This window comes from Tachysurus fulvidraco, chromosome 7, assembly GCF_022655615.1.
Source record: "Tachysurus fulvidraco isolate hzauxx_2018 chromosome 7, HZAU_PFXX_2.0, whole genome shotgun sequence".
NCBI classification, from domain to species: Eukaryota; Metazoa; Chordata; class Actinopteri; order Siluriformes; family Bagridae; genus Tachysurus; species Tachysurus fulvidraco.
Window position 1 is genome coordinate 1,086,249 of NC_062524.1, and position 15,350 is coordinate 1,101,598.

At 38.0% G+C, this 15,350-nt stretch overlaps 2 protein-coding genes across 2 annotated transcripts; one reads left to right on the plus strand and one right to left on the minus strand.

Moving 5' to 3' along the window:
* Positions 1-9,496: 9,496 nt before the first annotated feature.
* LOC113640147 lies at positions 9,497-12,078 on the minus strand. The gene is made up of 4 exons (XM_027142518.2): positions 11,029-12,078; positions 10,801-10,829; positions 10,217-10,701; positions 9,497-10,113 (listed from the first exon to the last, which is right to left on the minus strand). Exons 1-4 carry the CDS (start codon positions 11,230-11,232, stop codon positions 9,635-9,637), a joined length of 1,197 nt encoding a protein of 398 aa, XP_026998319.2. The 5' UTR covers positions 11,233-12,078; the 3' UTR covers positions 9,497-9,634.
* Positions 11,142-14,283, plus strand: LOC113640146 (myosin-2 heavy chain-like). Its single transcript, XM_027142517.2, has 2 exons — positions 11,142-11,260; positions 12,219-14,283. The coding sequence occupies exon 2, from the start codon at positions 12,235-12,237 to the stop codon at positions 14,281-14,283; it is 2,049 nt and encodes a 682-aa protein (XP_026998318.2). The 5' UTR covers positions 11,142-11,260; positions 12,219-12,234.
* Positions 14,284-15,350: the final 1,067 nt, after the last annotated feature.

Consider the following 15,350-nt stretch of genomic DNA (forward strand, 5'->3'; position numbering starts at 1 on the left):
GAGAGTGTGTGTGTGTGTGTGTGCCCTGTGATGGGTTGGCACTCCGTCCAGGGTGTATCCTGCCTTGATGCCCGGTGATGCCTGAGAAGTTCAGATAAGCGGTAGAGAATGAATGAATGAATCTTGTATGCAGACGAGCTGCCTGAGTATAAAGTAGCTGAACAAAGTGGTTTAACAATAAAACCGAGTCTGGAGTTTTACATCTTCCTCTTGTGTTGGTGTGAGTTTTCTTCGGTCCTCTGGTTTTCTCCCAGCTTCCAAAAAAGCTAGTAGATGGGTACATGGGGTCATCTCTTACTCAGTTTTATTCATATAAAATATAAAAATGAATATTAGAAATATTGCTCTGATTATGAAGGTGGATTTTGTGTGGTATAGTTTTTGTGAAACATCACACTGAAACCTACCTCTTTTATGTGAAAAATGTACATTGATGTGACCAGCTAAACTACTCAGGACTCAGCAATTAAAATGGACAGATTGCACAGCAATTGTTCATCAGCAATAAAGATGAACAGTTCCTCAACATCAGGTCACTCTGACCCAATGAAATCTAGATCACAAACCGAAAAATATGCTGAATTTTTACTTTTGAATGTACAATTTTTATATTTAAATGTACTACTATTTGGCTCTGTGCTATAGGCCATTAGAGATTGTTCTAACATGTGATGTTTTGCCCCAGCAGAGTTTCTCTCAGTGTGAAAACCATCGAAATGGCAAAACAGACAGGTGTTATGTCTCGGGATGACCGCTAGAGGGCAGCGCATTCATACCGGGCTTTAACCATGAGGCGACAAATAATCAATCTCTCTCTCTCTCTCTCTCTCTCTCTCTCTCTCTCTCTCTCTCTCTCTCTCTCTCTCTCTCTCTCTCTGTGTCTGTCTGTCTGTCTGTCTGTCTGTCTGTCTCTACATTAGTTGCTCTACACAACAAAGAGACAACTTCAGTTGGCCTTTGGCATTCTGCCAGTCTCTGATGAACCTACACATGCTCCTGATGAACCTACACAATCTGCAGTGTGATTAGTTAGAACCTAGACAGCAACAGAGGCTCAGATCAAGCATTGGAACAATACACTGTTTTGGGTGGGGAAGAAGGAAAAAAAGAGGAAAAACTATGAGAAAAGGGAGGGAAAGAATGAGAGAGAGAGAGAGAGAGAGAGAGAGAGAGAGAGAGAGAGAGAGAGAGAGAGAGAGAGACATGTGTGATTTCTATGCACATCTTTTGTAAGTTTTTTGAAAAAGTGTTTTTTATGCAAACTCCATCAAAACTTTAAGTCCCCCTGCCCAATAAGTCCCCCTGCCCACAAGTCCCCCTGCCCACAAGACAGACGGTTCGAATCTTACCACAGATGAGAAATAAATATATAATTCAGATTTGAAATCACAGCTGTTAGTCTACATAAATATTTCTGCTGCCAATCAGGAGGCATTTTTTCACTCCTGTGTAGTTTATTGATATTAGTGATTTAATTATGTGCAAATTACGGCTACTCTAAACCTCTGTACTGTTTAAATTAACTTTACCGTGTTGACGTTATTGTATTTTATTCTGTTTTATTGTTTATTCTTTAGTTTATTAGAAGTCTTAATTAACTGAACTCATGATTACTCCATTACTTATTTAAAGGTCTGTTTTAAGGTGCTTCAGTGTGCAACAATAAAGAATAATAAAATGTTTTATCATCCTGGCTGGAAAGTGTGAAATAAACCATGACCAGTTTCTGCTATATAAAAGAATATAATTATAATTAAAACATAACATTTTCTATATATAATATTATATAATATATATATAAGTTTTATATTATTATAAAATATTAAATAAATATATAAATCTACAAACAAAACAGAAGAATACTGTGACATGTCTGTGACAAGTATAAAGATAAATAAGATAAATTAAAGGTTATACTGCTGTTTATCTGGTGTATGTTTTAATGGCGGTTTGTGTCATGAAATTAGTAAGAACATTTAGATATCCAGTTTCCTGTTATTATATATGATCAGATTGTAAAGCTGCTGACTCAGCAGGTGTAGTACAGCTCAGTGTTAGTGTTAACTCGCTGCCAGTAAGTTTAATGTCACCTGTGAAGGATTTGCAATGATGAATGATGACTTTCTGTTTCTGTTTGATGGCAGTAAAATGACTAATTAGGGGAATAAACTCTATTCTATGAACTGTCGTATGTGTTCATTATGTTCCTATAACAGTCTGTTCCTAAGTGTAAACTCCTCTCTCCAGTAGAAATACACTTTTAGAGAGACTTCCTCCATCAATGTTAAATAAATCTTCTCATAAGAAACCATATGGACATGTTATTAGCTTGTGTATGTGTCCCTGTGGATGAAATGTCGCTATAGAAACAATAATGTATTAATTAAATAAGTGCATTAGACTGTTTACTCTCTGTTTACTAAAGGTTTGGTTTGCTCTTAACCTATCGAATTTTAGAAATTTATGTACAACACAGATCAGTTTAAAAAAAAGGAAGTTATGCTTCACACCTCATGATCTTAGATTTATTTGCTTTTAATAAAATATGCAGTCAGCAAAATGCAGTCCAATACTACATGTATATTACTTTTAATATCATACCTTTCCAACTCAAAGGGTTTATTTCGGTGTAGAGGTCATGGGTGAAGACAAATCTGAATAGCTGTTATAAAGAGCAGATTATAGCTGAAGATGAGGACTATGTTTCTATCTCTCTTTACTTTGGCCTTGAGGAAGGAAAGTTCCAGAGAAATGAAATTTCTAAGATACGTGCGTATGGCCCCGACTACACCACTGGTGTAGTGGGCAGAGAACCTCTGTGGGGAAGCATACCCTTGTTTCTCAGTTTCTGTGCAGTGCCAAGATGGCTGAGGCCTTTATGCAGACTGTGGGTTCCTTCATAGGACCAGTCCATTGTCTTTGAAGACTTTGAGCCTCTCTGGCCAGCTGCTGAGAAGTTCCTGACTCTCAAGGTTGCTCTGTTACTAGTGTTGACGTTGCTTAGTTCGGAAATGTTCCCATCATTAGAAGACATGGGATTTATGCACTCATAACACAGTTATATATCTCATCAAAAGCAGATGAAATAACTAAATTGTCCAAATTAACTGAGTGTGTTAAAGAGAAAAAAGATTGGGTGACCTGTAATTTTCTGTTGCTAAACTCTGATAAGACAGAAATACTACTTATCAGTCCAAAATAACTGACCAACACAAAATATACACACTTCCAATATACATCCATCAACCTGTTTACATGCTGTTTACATCCATCAAAATGATTACATGCTTTTTTTGTACTTTGCACAATCCTATACTTTATCTCAGGGACCTGCTGCTATAATACTGTGTTCATTCTAGCAGTGGTGTATAAAGTAGTAGAAAGCAATACTCGAGTAAAAGTACAAGTATCGTACTAGAAAAAGACTTCGGTAGAAGTGAAAGTCACCTTTTAGAATATTACTCAAGTAAAAGTTTTAAAGTATCTGATATTTACTGTACTTAAGTATCAAAAGTCATTTTCTGATATTTAATGTACTTAAGTATTTGAAGTAAAAGTAAAAAGTAAAATGTCAGTGATTTTCAGTAGGTATAAGACCAGGGGCAGTTCTAGGGTTTCATCTTTAGGGGTTTTATCCCTCAGTGAGAATTTAAAACAAGAAGAGTTTTATATTATATATTATATGACTACATAGTAAGCCAAAAGTTATGGTGTTATTAAATGGTAAAAGTGGACACCAAAATATTATGCATGATGTAATGATGTCAGTCTTGAATCAGATCAGTTCATGTGTGTGTGTATTCTCTACAAACAGTGTGTCCGATGAATGCAGTCATTGTGCAGTCATCTTACAAGTCCTTAGCCCTGTCTTTGTTTTATGTAACACCCTGATCCTGGAGAAATGGGGGATGTGGTAGCCTAGTGGTTAAGGTGTTGGGCTACCAATCGGAAGATGCTGGGCCCCTGAGCAAGGCCCTTAACCCTCAATTGCTCGGTTGTATAAAAATGAGATAAAAAAAATTTAAGTCGCTCTGGATAAGGGCGTCTGCTAAATGCTGTAAATGTAAATGTTGTCTCATGTCACTGTGTACTGCAACAGCTATATATGGTTGTAATGACAATAAAAGCTTCTTGACTTGACTTGAAAAACCAGTACACAGAAGCTCTCACAATTCAACTCCCATTTAGAGGGATGCACTGTTACTAGTAGCTCGACAGAGAAAGTCCTGGGTGTTGCTGTCTAATATAACACCCAGGTCTTTCTCTATCGAGCTACTAGTAACAGTGCATCCCTCTAAATGGGAGTTGAATTGTACCCTCTTTCTACCCATCTACCCTCTTTCTACCATCCAGGCATCCAGAAAATGTTCCAGCTCTGATCGTCTTCCGTGCAATGAAGATTTGGACTCTGCAATGCTAAAGAGAGAAGAGAAGAGAAGAGAAGAGAGAGAGAGAGAGAGAGAGAGAGAGAGAGAGAGAGAGAGAGAGAGAGAGAGAGAGAGAGAGAGAGAGAGAGAGAGAGAGAACAGGGGCATAGAAGCCTTTATTATCGCCACATATACATTACAGCACAGTGGAATTCTTTTCTTCACATACCCCAACTGAGGAGGTTGGGGTCAGAGTGCAGATATGAACTCCATGTGATCTTTTACATCGCTACAACAACCAGTGTCACCCAGATGAGGATGAGGTTCCCCTTTGAGTCTGGTTCCTCTCAAGGTTCCTTCCTTTACCATCTAAGGGAGTTTTTCCTCCCCACAGTCACCTGAGTCACCTCAGACTTGTTCATTGGGGATAAATACATACACATTTATATATATCTAATATTAATCTGGGACTTTTGTATTATATTAATCTTTATATTAACCTTTTGTTCTATGTTTATTTTCCTGTAAAGCTGCTTTGAGACAATGTACATTGTAAAAACCGCTATACAAATAAATCCGAAATTAACTTGAAATTAAATTCTTCTTTAAATTGCTGTGATGGTAATAAACTTTAAGTTAGTAACACTAACTCTGCTACAACATTAAGTGGAGCTGAAAGGCAGAACGAATGTGTGTAAATTGTTAGTGATCATTTTACCGCATAGTAAAGAGGCATAATCAATATTACAGCTTTAAGATCATCAGCCCAAAGTAGACACTGAGGTTAAAAGCCTAATTAAACCAGTATGTTAATACAGTTCCACTCACCTGTTCCAGTATCTGCTTGGCACTCTGTAAGTCTCCCTGTTCCTGGGTACTGACTATATTTACAGCATATCAGTAACTCGTTAAAAAGGAGGACTGTATTTCTTGCAAAAGCTGAATTACTGAGGAATTCCTTTGCCCTGTTGTAATACACAGATTAATGTGAGGACAGTTTTCTACTCACACATGAACACAGTGCAAGATCAATAAACACAGCAGAAATCACTGAGAAACACTAAATCAACATGAGCTTACAGACACTTCAGTTTTATTCATTGCAGTTCCACTCACTTGTTCCAGTATCTGCTTGGCCTCACTCCATAAGTCTCCCTGTTCCTGGCTACTGTGGGAAAATAAGTCATTGTTTTTATTTTTTCCTTTTATTTCTTGTATATTTTTTAGATAATGTAGAAGCCAAATCAAGTGACAATGCTAGTTATTTTCAAACTTTACATTAGTCTTTGGTTCCTGTCTCACATTAATATGACAGAATAGGGCAAGGTAACTCAGGATATCATCTGTCCCTGTGCCATTTGTCCCATTGTTTAAGGTGGCCATTTGTTCATTATTCATTTCAAGGTCTGAGTCAAGAAGAACTGCCAAGCTGAACTCATTCCTATGATGATGAAGTGGTCTGAGTAAGACTGTTATTCTGATGGTATTAAAGGTGGGTGAAATTCAAGGGTTTGGTGTTGTACTGTTACATCCTTCCATGCTTTGTCACCCTAGTGCTTTGTTTCTATCTGAAGGATCTGCCCCTAAAATGTGTATCATTACAATGCACTACACCTTTAAGTCAGACTTGATCAAGCCTTTCATTTTGATGAAACTCAATGTTGCATCATGACGCTATGGAACCTCAATACCCATGCCGTCATACCAATGGAGGTAGGAAATCAGAGGTAGGAAATCATGTTCAACCTGTGCGAGGAGGAGAACCTCTAGGAGCCTGGGGTGCTCTGAAGAACTTGAGACCTTGGAGTCAAGCCTGTATCCAGCTTATAGAACCTTATGAATGTGAGTGGAGAGGACCACAAACATCTTGCAAAGGTGAAACCAGACTCCTAGTGGAGTGAGTTCTAATTACAAAGGGGCAAATACAATCCATGTACCTCAAAGGCCAGAGAGATTGCATCAATTGTCCAATGTTATAAACATTATATAGTGGTGGAGAGCCTTCTATTGTGCCCCAAACAGAATTACAACTGATCAGACCTACAACACGGGACTGAGAGGTTGACATAGATTTTGAGGGCCCTGACTGCACACAAGAGATGAAGCTTCACCTGTTCTTGTGCGTTAAAAGTTGGAAGGGAGGAGACTTGGAGGACTACCAGATGGACATTGGAGAAAGACAACTTTGGAATGTAGTTTATCCTCCGGAACAATATGGCCAGGGGCAAAACCAAATCTAAAGCAGAAGAAGGCATCTGGGCCTGCAAACCAGAGCAACCTTGAGAGCCAGAAACTTCTCAGAGGCTGGCTAGAGACACTCAGTCAGCTTCCCTTAAACCTTCAAAGACAATGAACTGGTCCTAGGAAGGAACCCACAGTCTGCAGAAAGGGCTCAAATATCTTGGCACTGAAAAGAAAGCAAGAAACAAGGGTATGCTTCCCCACAAAGGCTCTGTTAATATGGGCACGACAAGCCGAAATTGTGTCCATGTGTACATTAAGTGTAGTGGGTGAAAACCCTCCTGTAAGGCAAAAACTCCAGAACTGGACCAATCAGGCAGTTCACTGGGTCAATGGGATGCTGAGAGCACCATGAACTGAAGAGGTGCCACTTCAGGACATAAAGTTTCCTCATGAAAGGAGCTCTAGCATTTAAAATGCTCTCAATAATTTCAGTTGAGAGAACAAAATCTGTTTCTCCCCAAAATCTGTAGACTGGAATCAGATACAGAATCATACACCGGACAATCAGTAGTATGATCCTCCTTTTACTTTAGAAATTTATCTGGAAACTGAATTCCTTCTGCTATTACTTAGAAACTGATTAGTGTTCATCTTAGTAAAAAATTCACAGAGGTGAAATTAAATGAAGTAGCAGGTAGTTAATCATTACTGTAAAGTGTCATCTGTGTTGTACATAAACTTAGAGCTAAGATAAGAGCAAACTTTGGCCATCGTTTTGATTGACAGCCCTATTTATCTTAGAAATGTAATTTCTCTGGAACTTTCCTTCCTCAAGGCCAAAGTAAAGAGAGAGAAAAACATAGTCATCATCTTCAGATTAACAGCTATAATATGATCGAGACTGATGAGGCTACGCTGTGAAACAGCTGAATAACAGACAGGATGGGTGACTTTTTATAGCACCGATCATAAAGAACATAGATGAGAGTCATAATAGTTTTTTGTTATTGCACAATTCTACTGAATTCTGGATTTAGGAGTAAATGCAGGAACATTTTACTTCAGAGAGCACTGTTCCAACAACTCACATAATATGTCAGGATTCATGTTTAATGTAATTATTCAAAATTTAAGGCAGATTGTTTCAACACTGAAATGTTCAGGTGTCCTGGATTATTACAGCAGAATAGTTTACTAAAGTTTAAGTTTAATAACGTTCCACTAAAATATATTTTACCACATAATTATAAATATATTATACATATTTACAAATCTAAATCAGGAACCATGCTTATGTGTATGTATATATACAGGTGCTGGTCATATAATTTGAATATCCTCAAAAAGTTGATTTATTTCACTCAAAAACTGAAACTTGTATATTATATTCATTCATTACACACAGACTGATATATTTCAAATGTTTATTTCTTTTAATTTTGATGATTAGAACTGACAACTAAGGAAAATCCCCAATTCAATATCTCAAAAAAATAGAATATTAATTAAGACCAATACAAAGAAAGGATTTTTAAATATCTGGGCACTGCTCCGGTGTTATGAGAGCCCAGGTTGCTCTGATTGTGGCCTTCAGCTCTTCTGCATTGTTGGGTCTGGCATATCGCATCTTCCTCTTCAAAATACACCATAGATTTTCTATGGGGTTAAGGTCAGGTGAGTTTGCTGGCCATTTAAGAACAGGGAACCCATGGTCCTTAAATCAGGTACTGGTAGCTTTGTTCAGCAGCAGAAAGCATGAAGTGCTCTAAAACTTCCTGGTATACGGCTGCATTGACCTTGGACCTTAGAAAACATGGCGGACCAACACGAGACGCTTCTGACGTTGTCTGTGCACTTCATGCTTCCTGCTGCTGACCAACTGTATGGAGATGCAGATTTCATTTTCCAACAGGACTTGGCACCTGCACACAGTGCCAAAGCTACCAGTACCTGGTTTAAGGACCATAGGATCCCTGTTCTTAATTGGCCAGGAAACTCACCTGACCTTAACCCCATAGAAAATGTATGGGGTATTGTGAAGAGGGACACTGTGCTCGGATCGGCCTGACTCATCTGTCAGGTCCCTTCACACTGCAGGAGATGACACAAGATCTTTCAGTGGTACAATCCAGTAAGCGGCAGTTTTGCAGACAGAAATGAGTTAATGAAAAAGGTCAACTGAGAATAACCAGACTAGTTAGAGCTGACAGACCCTCGGTAACTCACATACAGAAATACACAATAATACTCAAACTACAGTAGCTACAGTAGCATCCATCCAGGACAACCACTACTGAATCAGACTACAGTATCACAGTAACTACTTTGTACATTTAGGTAGAGCAGCAAATCATCTTCATATCAAATACATCTGCTTGATGCACAATACCACAGCTGGTTCCCATTCTGTCACATGGAGCATCATCATGGACCAAAATTTCTAAAGAAATCACATTGCAATTTCATGACCTTATATTAGTCTCATGGCCTCATTAAGTTGTGCACGAGTAACTGTTGAAGCATGATATGAAATAGATAAAATAAGAGGACCTGCTGGATTCAGCACTTTTTAATGCACTGCCAAATATTAAGTTTGGAAGCCATGCAGTCAATTTAAACCTAATGTGCTGTTATTATTGTGATATTTAAGAGCACTATTTATTCAGTACATTACTGTTGATATATTGGACTCACTGCTCATCATCTTCTTATTCATATATCATTGTATAAGTCTTTCAATGTGTTATTTTAAAATCATTTTATTACATTCAACAGCAAAGAGTCTTAAACGGTGTCCCATCTACTCCATCTAATTCCCTATGTTTATTATTCTAACCCTCAGGTGCTTACACACAATTGCCAGTAGCTGAAAGTTCAATATTAATTATGTGACTTAATTTACATTTTCTTTATATTGATAATTATTGAAATAAAGAAAAGATAGATTTGGGATTTTAAAAGAAGTTTTAATTGTGTACAATGGAACACGGTACAGAACAGAGATGAACGTTAAAGCCTTTGATATTTTTCTATTATCAATAATACATGAAATCAACAAATCCTGTTAGGACTGGTTTGTTCTCTTAGGCACAGATGGCTGCCAGACGTTGGTTTTTCTCCTTCATCTGATTGATGAGACTTGGCAGGTCATTGTTATAGATTAGCTCATTCCCTGTGATCTGCTCTATGGCCTTCATCACATCCTCCATCACCTTCATCACAGGCTCCTGGAGGATGAATCTGCGAGTCTGATGTTCAGCCACACTGACCCTCCCTCTGAGGACACCCAGAAGATGAACAGCTTCTCTCACTTTCCCCTGGAACTCAGCTACAGACTGACTCTGCTTCTTCACCTTCTCGATTCCTTCACGTATCTGATTTAGCTGGACATTTTTCTGACTGATGTCACGTTCGGTCTGGGAAATCCTAGACACATAGTGAGATACTTTAAGTTCATAGTTTCTCACTTCATTCTCAGACTTTCTCACCTCCTCTTGAGCCACTTGGACAGCTTTGTTTGCTTGATCCAGTTCAACTCCACCACCAATCATCATGGCAGGACCTGAAGAAACAAACTACAGAGTCAGAACAGACACTCACATGAAGGTTATGATGATGAAACAGTTCAGATGTCATTATTTTTATTTGTATGCTGTAATTCTTACCTACAATCCATCCAATGATTGGTATAACTAACAGTCCTGCCCCAACACCTGTGACAATTTCAGCATCATGTTTCCTTTTCTGCTGAGCCTGAAGTGTGTTTATTGCTGAATTCAGATTTCTCCTGGTCTGCTCCACAGCTCCTTGAGATTCTCTGAGCAATTTTTCATTTGATTCCTTCTTTTCTCTAAAGTTGTCTAAGGTTAGTTTTGTGTCCTTCATCTCCTTCTCGAGTTTCCATTCTTCTTGTATCAGTCTCTCTAAGTTTTCATCCAGACTCTTTAACCCTGAACTGGCTTCCTGTTCTGACTGCTTCAGGAGCTGATGAGCCTGTTCTATCTGCTGTCTGATGTAGTTGTAGTTGGAGCATTTCCCAGTTACAGGATCCACATCTGCCTCAATAAGAGCCTTATAGACTTCATTCAGGGAGGAGACCCCACCTTTCAGTGGTACGAGAACAGCTTCAGCTGTGTTCTTCAGCACAACTCTGTAGACACAAATATAAATCACAGGCAAGAAAACAAGACCAAACTGACTATTATTTAGAATAAATAATGTATAATGTCATTACTGGTATTTAACTTACTCTGATGAATAGTTCTGAGCCATGTTCATCTGAAACAGAAAACAATCATTTACAGGACCAGCATGTGTACCTTAAGACAACAACAACAATTATTATAATAATAATAATAATAATAAAGTACTTTCATTAAATTTAATACAATAACATAACCTCCATTATTTTTCCAAATGTTATTTATATTTTGCTCAGTATGAAGTGTAGGTTATTGTTTTAAGAGTGAAATCATACCGTCTGTACAGTAGTAAGCTGTTGTATCTTCTTCCAGCTCAGTTTAAAGATAAGCCTCCTTTTAAACTGCTGCATCACCTCATGGGGCCTGAAGCTCCAAACGGGGAGGAGATTCCACAGGCTATAAATTTCTCTGTGATTGTTGAGTTTTCTTACCTGTACTGCATTTTTGTAGACAGAGCTGACGGAGAAACTCGTCCACATCTTCACTAAAAACTACCAAGATATCAAGGTACAGATTTTATTGTACACCTAAGATTTTAATGACTAACTCACTTGCACATTTGATCTATTTCAGTATCAGAGAAAGTATGAGTGGCAAAAAAATTATACCCAGTGAACATCAGTAGAAATATGATTGTTGTACAGGTTATAACAGACCTCTTCAGGCATATTTTAATCTTAAGGGTTTTCCTATCTTCTCAATCCTGTTTTATTTGCTTGACTTAGAATCTGCCACTTTCTTCATCACACCTTAATTTTCACATATAAATTACTTCTTGCTGTTTTTTCAGTTCTTTTAATTTCCATACTTTATTGTACCAAAAGCAACGAAAGTCTCGATTATACCTCTACAAATGTACTAGTCTTGGGCTGGACTTAACTATCCTGCTTGTCAGGGGCAGGCAATCCAGATTAATCAGCCTGGTGTATTCCGGGCAAGGTGCTCTCACTGAGCACTGCTTCCGCCCTCTGCTGGCTGCCAAAGGAAATCTACTATTTGAAAATGGCCATTTTATTTTACATGACAAAACCTTGTGGAGATACATGTAGTGTCCTCTTATAATGTAGACATGACACAGGAGGACCTGCTATAGGACATGGGATTGAATAGCACCCATTGGTCCATTAGCATTGATCTCTGACTATACTTCAGAAAATAAAAATGAATTATCATTGACCAAAGAGACCATTACATACCATGAACATAGAAAAACAACAGAACATCAATGTGAAAAGTGAAAGATGGCAGGTAACATGGATTTCCTGCCAATTGCAGTAAGAAACTTGATTGAATACTTATGTAAATGAGATTTTTAAAATTTACTTTAAAATATGTACAGAAAGTTCATCTTTCATTCTGAATATATTGTAGAGATGTTATATTGTAGGGATTATCAAAAAATTGTTTTGTATCCATTTTTTTCATGATATACATTTTTTATTCACTAATTTTACTTTGTTTTTAGTAAAAACAAGGAAGTCATGGATTTGCAAATTGCAAAGAAAACTCAAAGCCTCACCACAGCTGAGGAGATGAGGAACCAAACTAAGCTTGTGATGCAGCCGTATGCCAACTGGGAGGAGTATCTGACTCCTGCTCCTCTCTCCATTGCCATCCTGGGAGAGCTGGTCTTCATCTCCTCCAATACAGATTTCTCCATAAACAAGAACAGACCTGATGGTGGCTACAAGTTCATCAGATACCCAGAGTCATTTCGTGCCTGCCTCATGCAGGTGTGTAACTCAGGCTGGTGGGCTTTCAACGAGGCCCATAAGAACATGGATCAGATTAGACTCCACACCATGGCAGTTCCTGATTACATGAAGACAGCTGTGAAGATCCTGTTCCAAGGCAGCGATGAGGTTGTTGAAGCTCACCTCCCGGACCAGCTGGAGAACATCTGTGTTGTTGCAGATGAGTGCCTTGAGCTGGCCAATTCAACAGAAAAACAATTCACTGATGTCATCAACATTATCCAAGAACTGCTGGAAGCATGCGTAAATGCTGAGCACTTTTATGGAGAGGAGCTGGATGCTATTAAGATCAAACTGGATGAAGCCAAACTGAGAAAACAGTCATCAGAAGAAGCTGCTAAACGCTCAGAGAAGGCAATTAAGGACATGGAAAAGCAACTGAATGAAGCCCATGAAAGTTACGGCAAAGCAATGGCTTCACTGCCCAGTGGATGGGAAATGATAGGAATGGATTTGGTTGAAGGCATAACCGAGGGCTTCACAACTCTTATTAATGGAATAGCGTCCATAGGATCTGAAATATGTTCATTAAATTTCCTAAAGAAAAAGTCAAAAAGTGGAAAACCTGAAGCTGAAGGTTGCTTTGATGAAATTAATATTTATAGTAAATCTGCAGAAATCCTGAAATGCACAGAGAAAATTCAAGAGTTTGTGATTGAAAACACAATTAACTGGAAAGATTTGTATGATCAAAAACACAAAACTACAAAGACAATTTTTCAGCAAAATCAGTTCAATCGAATCAAGGAGAGTTTAAAAAAATGCCAAAACTGCACAGCAAAAGAGGAAGCTCAAAACATCTGTACCAAAGGCATTGAGATCTGTGAAGAACTAGCAAAGTATACACCAGAAGGGGAATGGGAAGAAGCCAAAACAAATGAGATGATTAAACTGATCAGAAACCTGAATGAATCAGCTCGCAGTTTTGACAGCAAAAGTAAATCTGTCACAAATTCTCCTGCTCTGACTCCAACACCACCAATGATGTATAAAGAAGAAAGTAAATCTGGGAAGGTAAAAGCTTCACAAAGGGCATCAGATAATGCCAGGTTCCGCATAGAGCAGAGCCGCACTCAGCTGGACAAGACCAGAGAGATTTATGAGAAGAGTGTAGAGAACATGGAGAAGAACCAAAAGGAGCTGACTGACATCCTGATCACCATGAGGAAGTGTGAGTTCAAAGAGATAGACTTTAACACCACTATAAAAATGTTGGCTAAGGGTATGGATGCCATGGGGAGAGTGAAGGAGCAGTGGGAGAAGATGGTGCGCTTCTTTCAGATGGTGTCCAACATTGTGAAAACCAGTCTGAACAGAACCCTTAAAGATTTTGTTTCTACATCTGAGAAGACACAGAAACTTTCCTACAATGCAAAGCTCTTCTCCAAAGATATGCTCTACAATCAAGCCTTTCAAGCCACTAACATCGCCAACCTTGTCAACATGATCTCTACAACCTACACTGAGGTTTCCACCAAGCACATCATGGACCGTGTCAGTTCTCTGGGAAAACTGATGGCCATGGACAAGGAAAAGCCAGAGTTTCAGTTTGAGGTTGATCAGTTACGGAACGCCTGTGATGGGGCTCAGAAAGCCATCTTAGTCCTTGTTCTCAAGAACAAGAAGGAGTTTGAAGAGAAAAGTCTTGCAAGACTGGAGAAGATTGATAAAGAGTTGCTCGCCATTCTCCCTGCTGCATCTCCAGAAGAGATAAAGAGCATTCAAGCAGCTGTTCAAAGTGGATTCACAGAAGAAGAGGAAGAAGCCTACGCCTGAGTGAATAAACAAAAATCATACTTCATAATTCCATTCGGCCTAAAGCATATGTATCAGTTAATGATAATTATAGTTAGATATAGAGTTAATCATTAACTAATTACTAGTTAATTATAGTAGAGTTAATTATTTGCTAAAACCTAAAGCTGCTTCTGTCTCTTTTTATAATTAATGTGTGATTTATATGTTCAGTAAAGTCTGAGTGATATTAACAATTTTAACGTTGTACACTGAATAAAAATCATTTGAATTTAAAAGTTACATAAAAACATCACAATACACAGCTTTGCTTTTACACTGAAGTAATAAGTGTAAGTAATTACACTGAAAAATACTTTCTTTGTGATCAATTAAATATAATTAAATGTCTACAAGTAACTCAATGCCAGCTTCATGTCAAGTCTCTAAAGTGCAGTGAATAAATATGTTTTTTGGCTTGTTTAAAGGTGGTTGTGTTTGTTCACATCTTTCAGTGTAGGCAAAACACATTGTTATATTTTTCCATATTTATTTGATGAAAGAGACAATTTGATGGTGATATATATATATAACATGATATGATATATTTTTGCTTTCTCATGATGTATACATTCACAGCTCTTTTATTATAACATGGCTCTTGGTCTGCCGATGTTTAACTCATCTTACGACTGATGAAAGAGCAGTATTTTTATGGTCAAACCAAGAAACAGTTTACAAAAAAAAATGGATGTCTGCATTTGTTATAATGAACTGGTGTTATTCCTTGTCTTACCTAAAACAAACTCCGGAGACCAAACTAAGCATGAAGATGTAAAATCCAAGAGAAAATCCTGGGTAATTGGCTTCAAAAACTATATTTCTTAATAAATACACATCTATGAAGGTCCCCTAGGAGACTTCCTGGAAGAATTGGACACACTGCTCAGCATTTTCCATTTCGACAGCACAGACAGATTTCAACCTCCTCTCTGACAAGCTTCAGTCTTCTTCCATTCAGACTCTCCAAGACTCATTTGCCCTGACACTCAACAGCTATCTAAATTCTAATCCGAATTTAAATTTATTTGTATAGCATTTTTAACAAC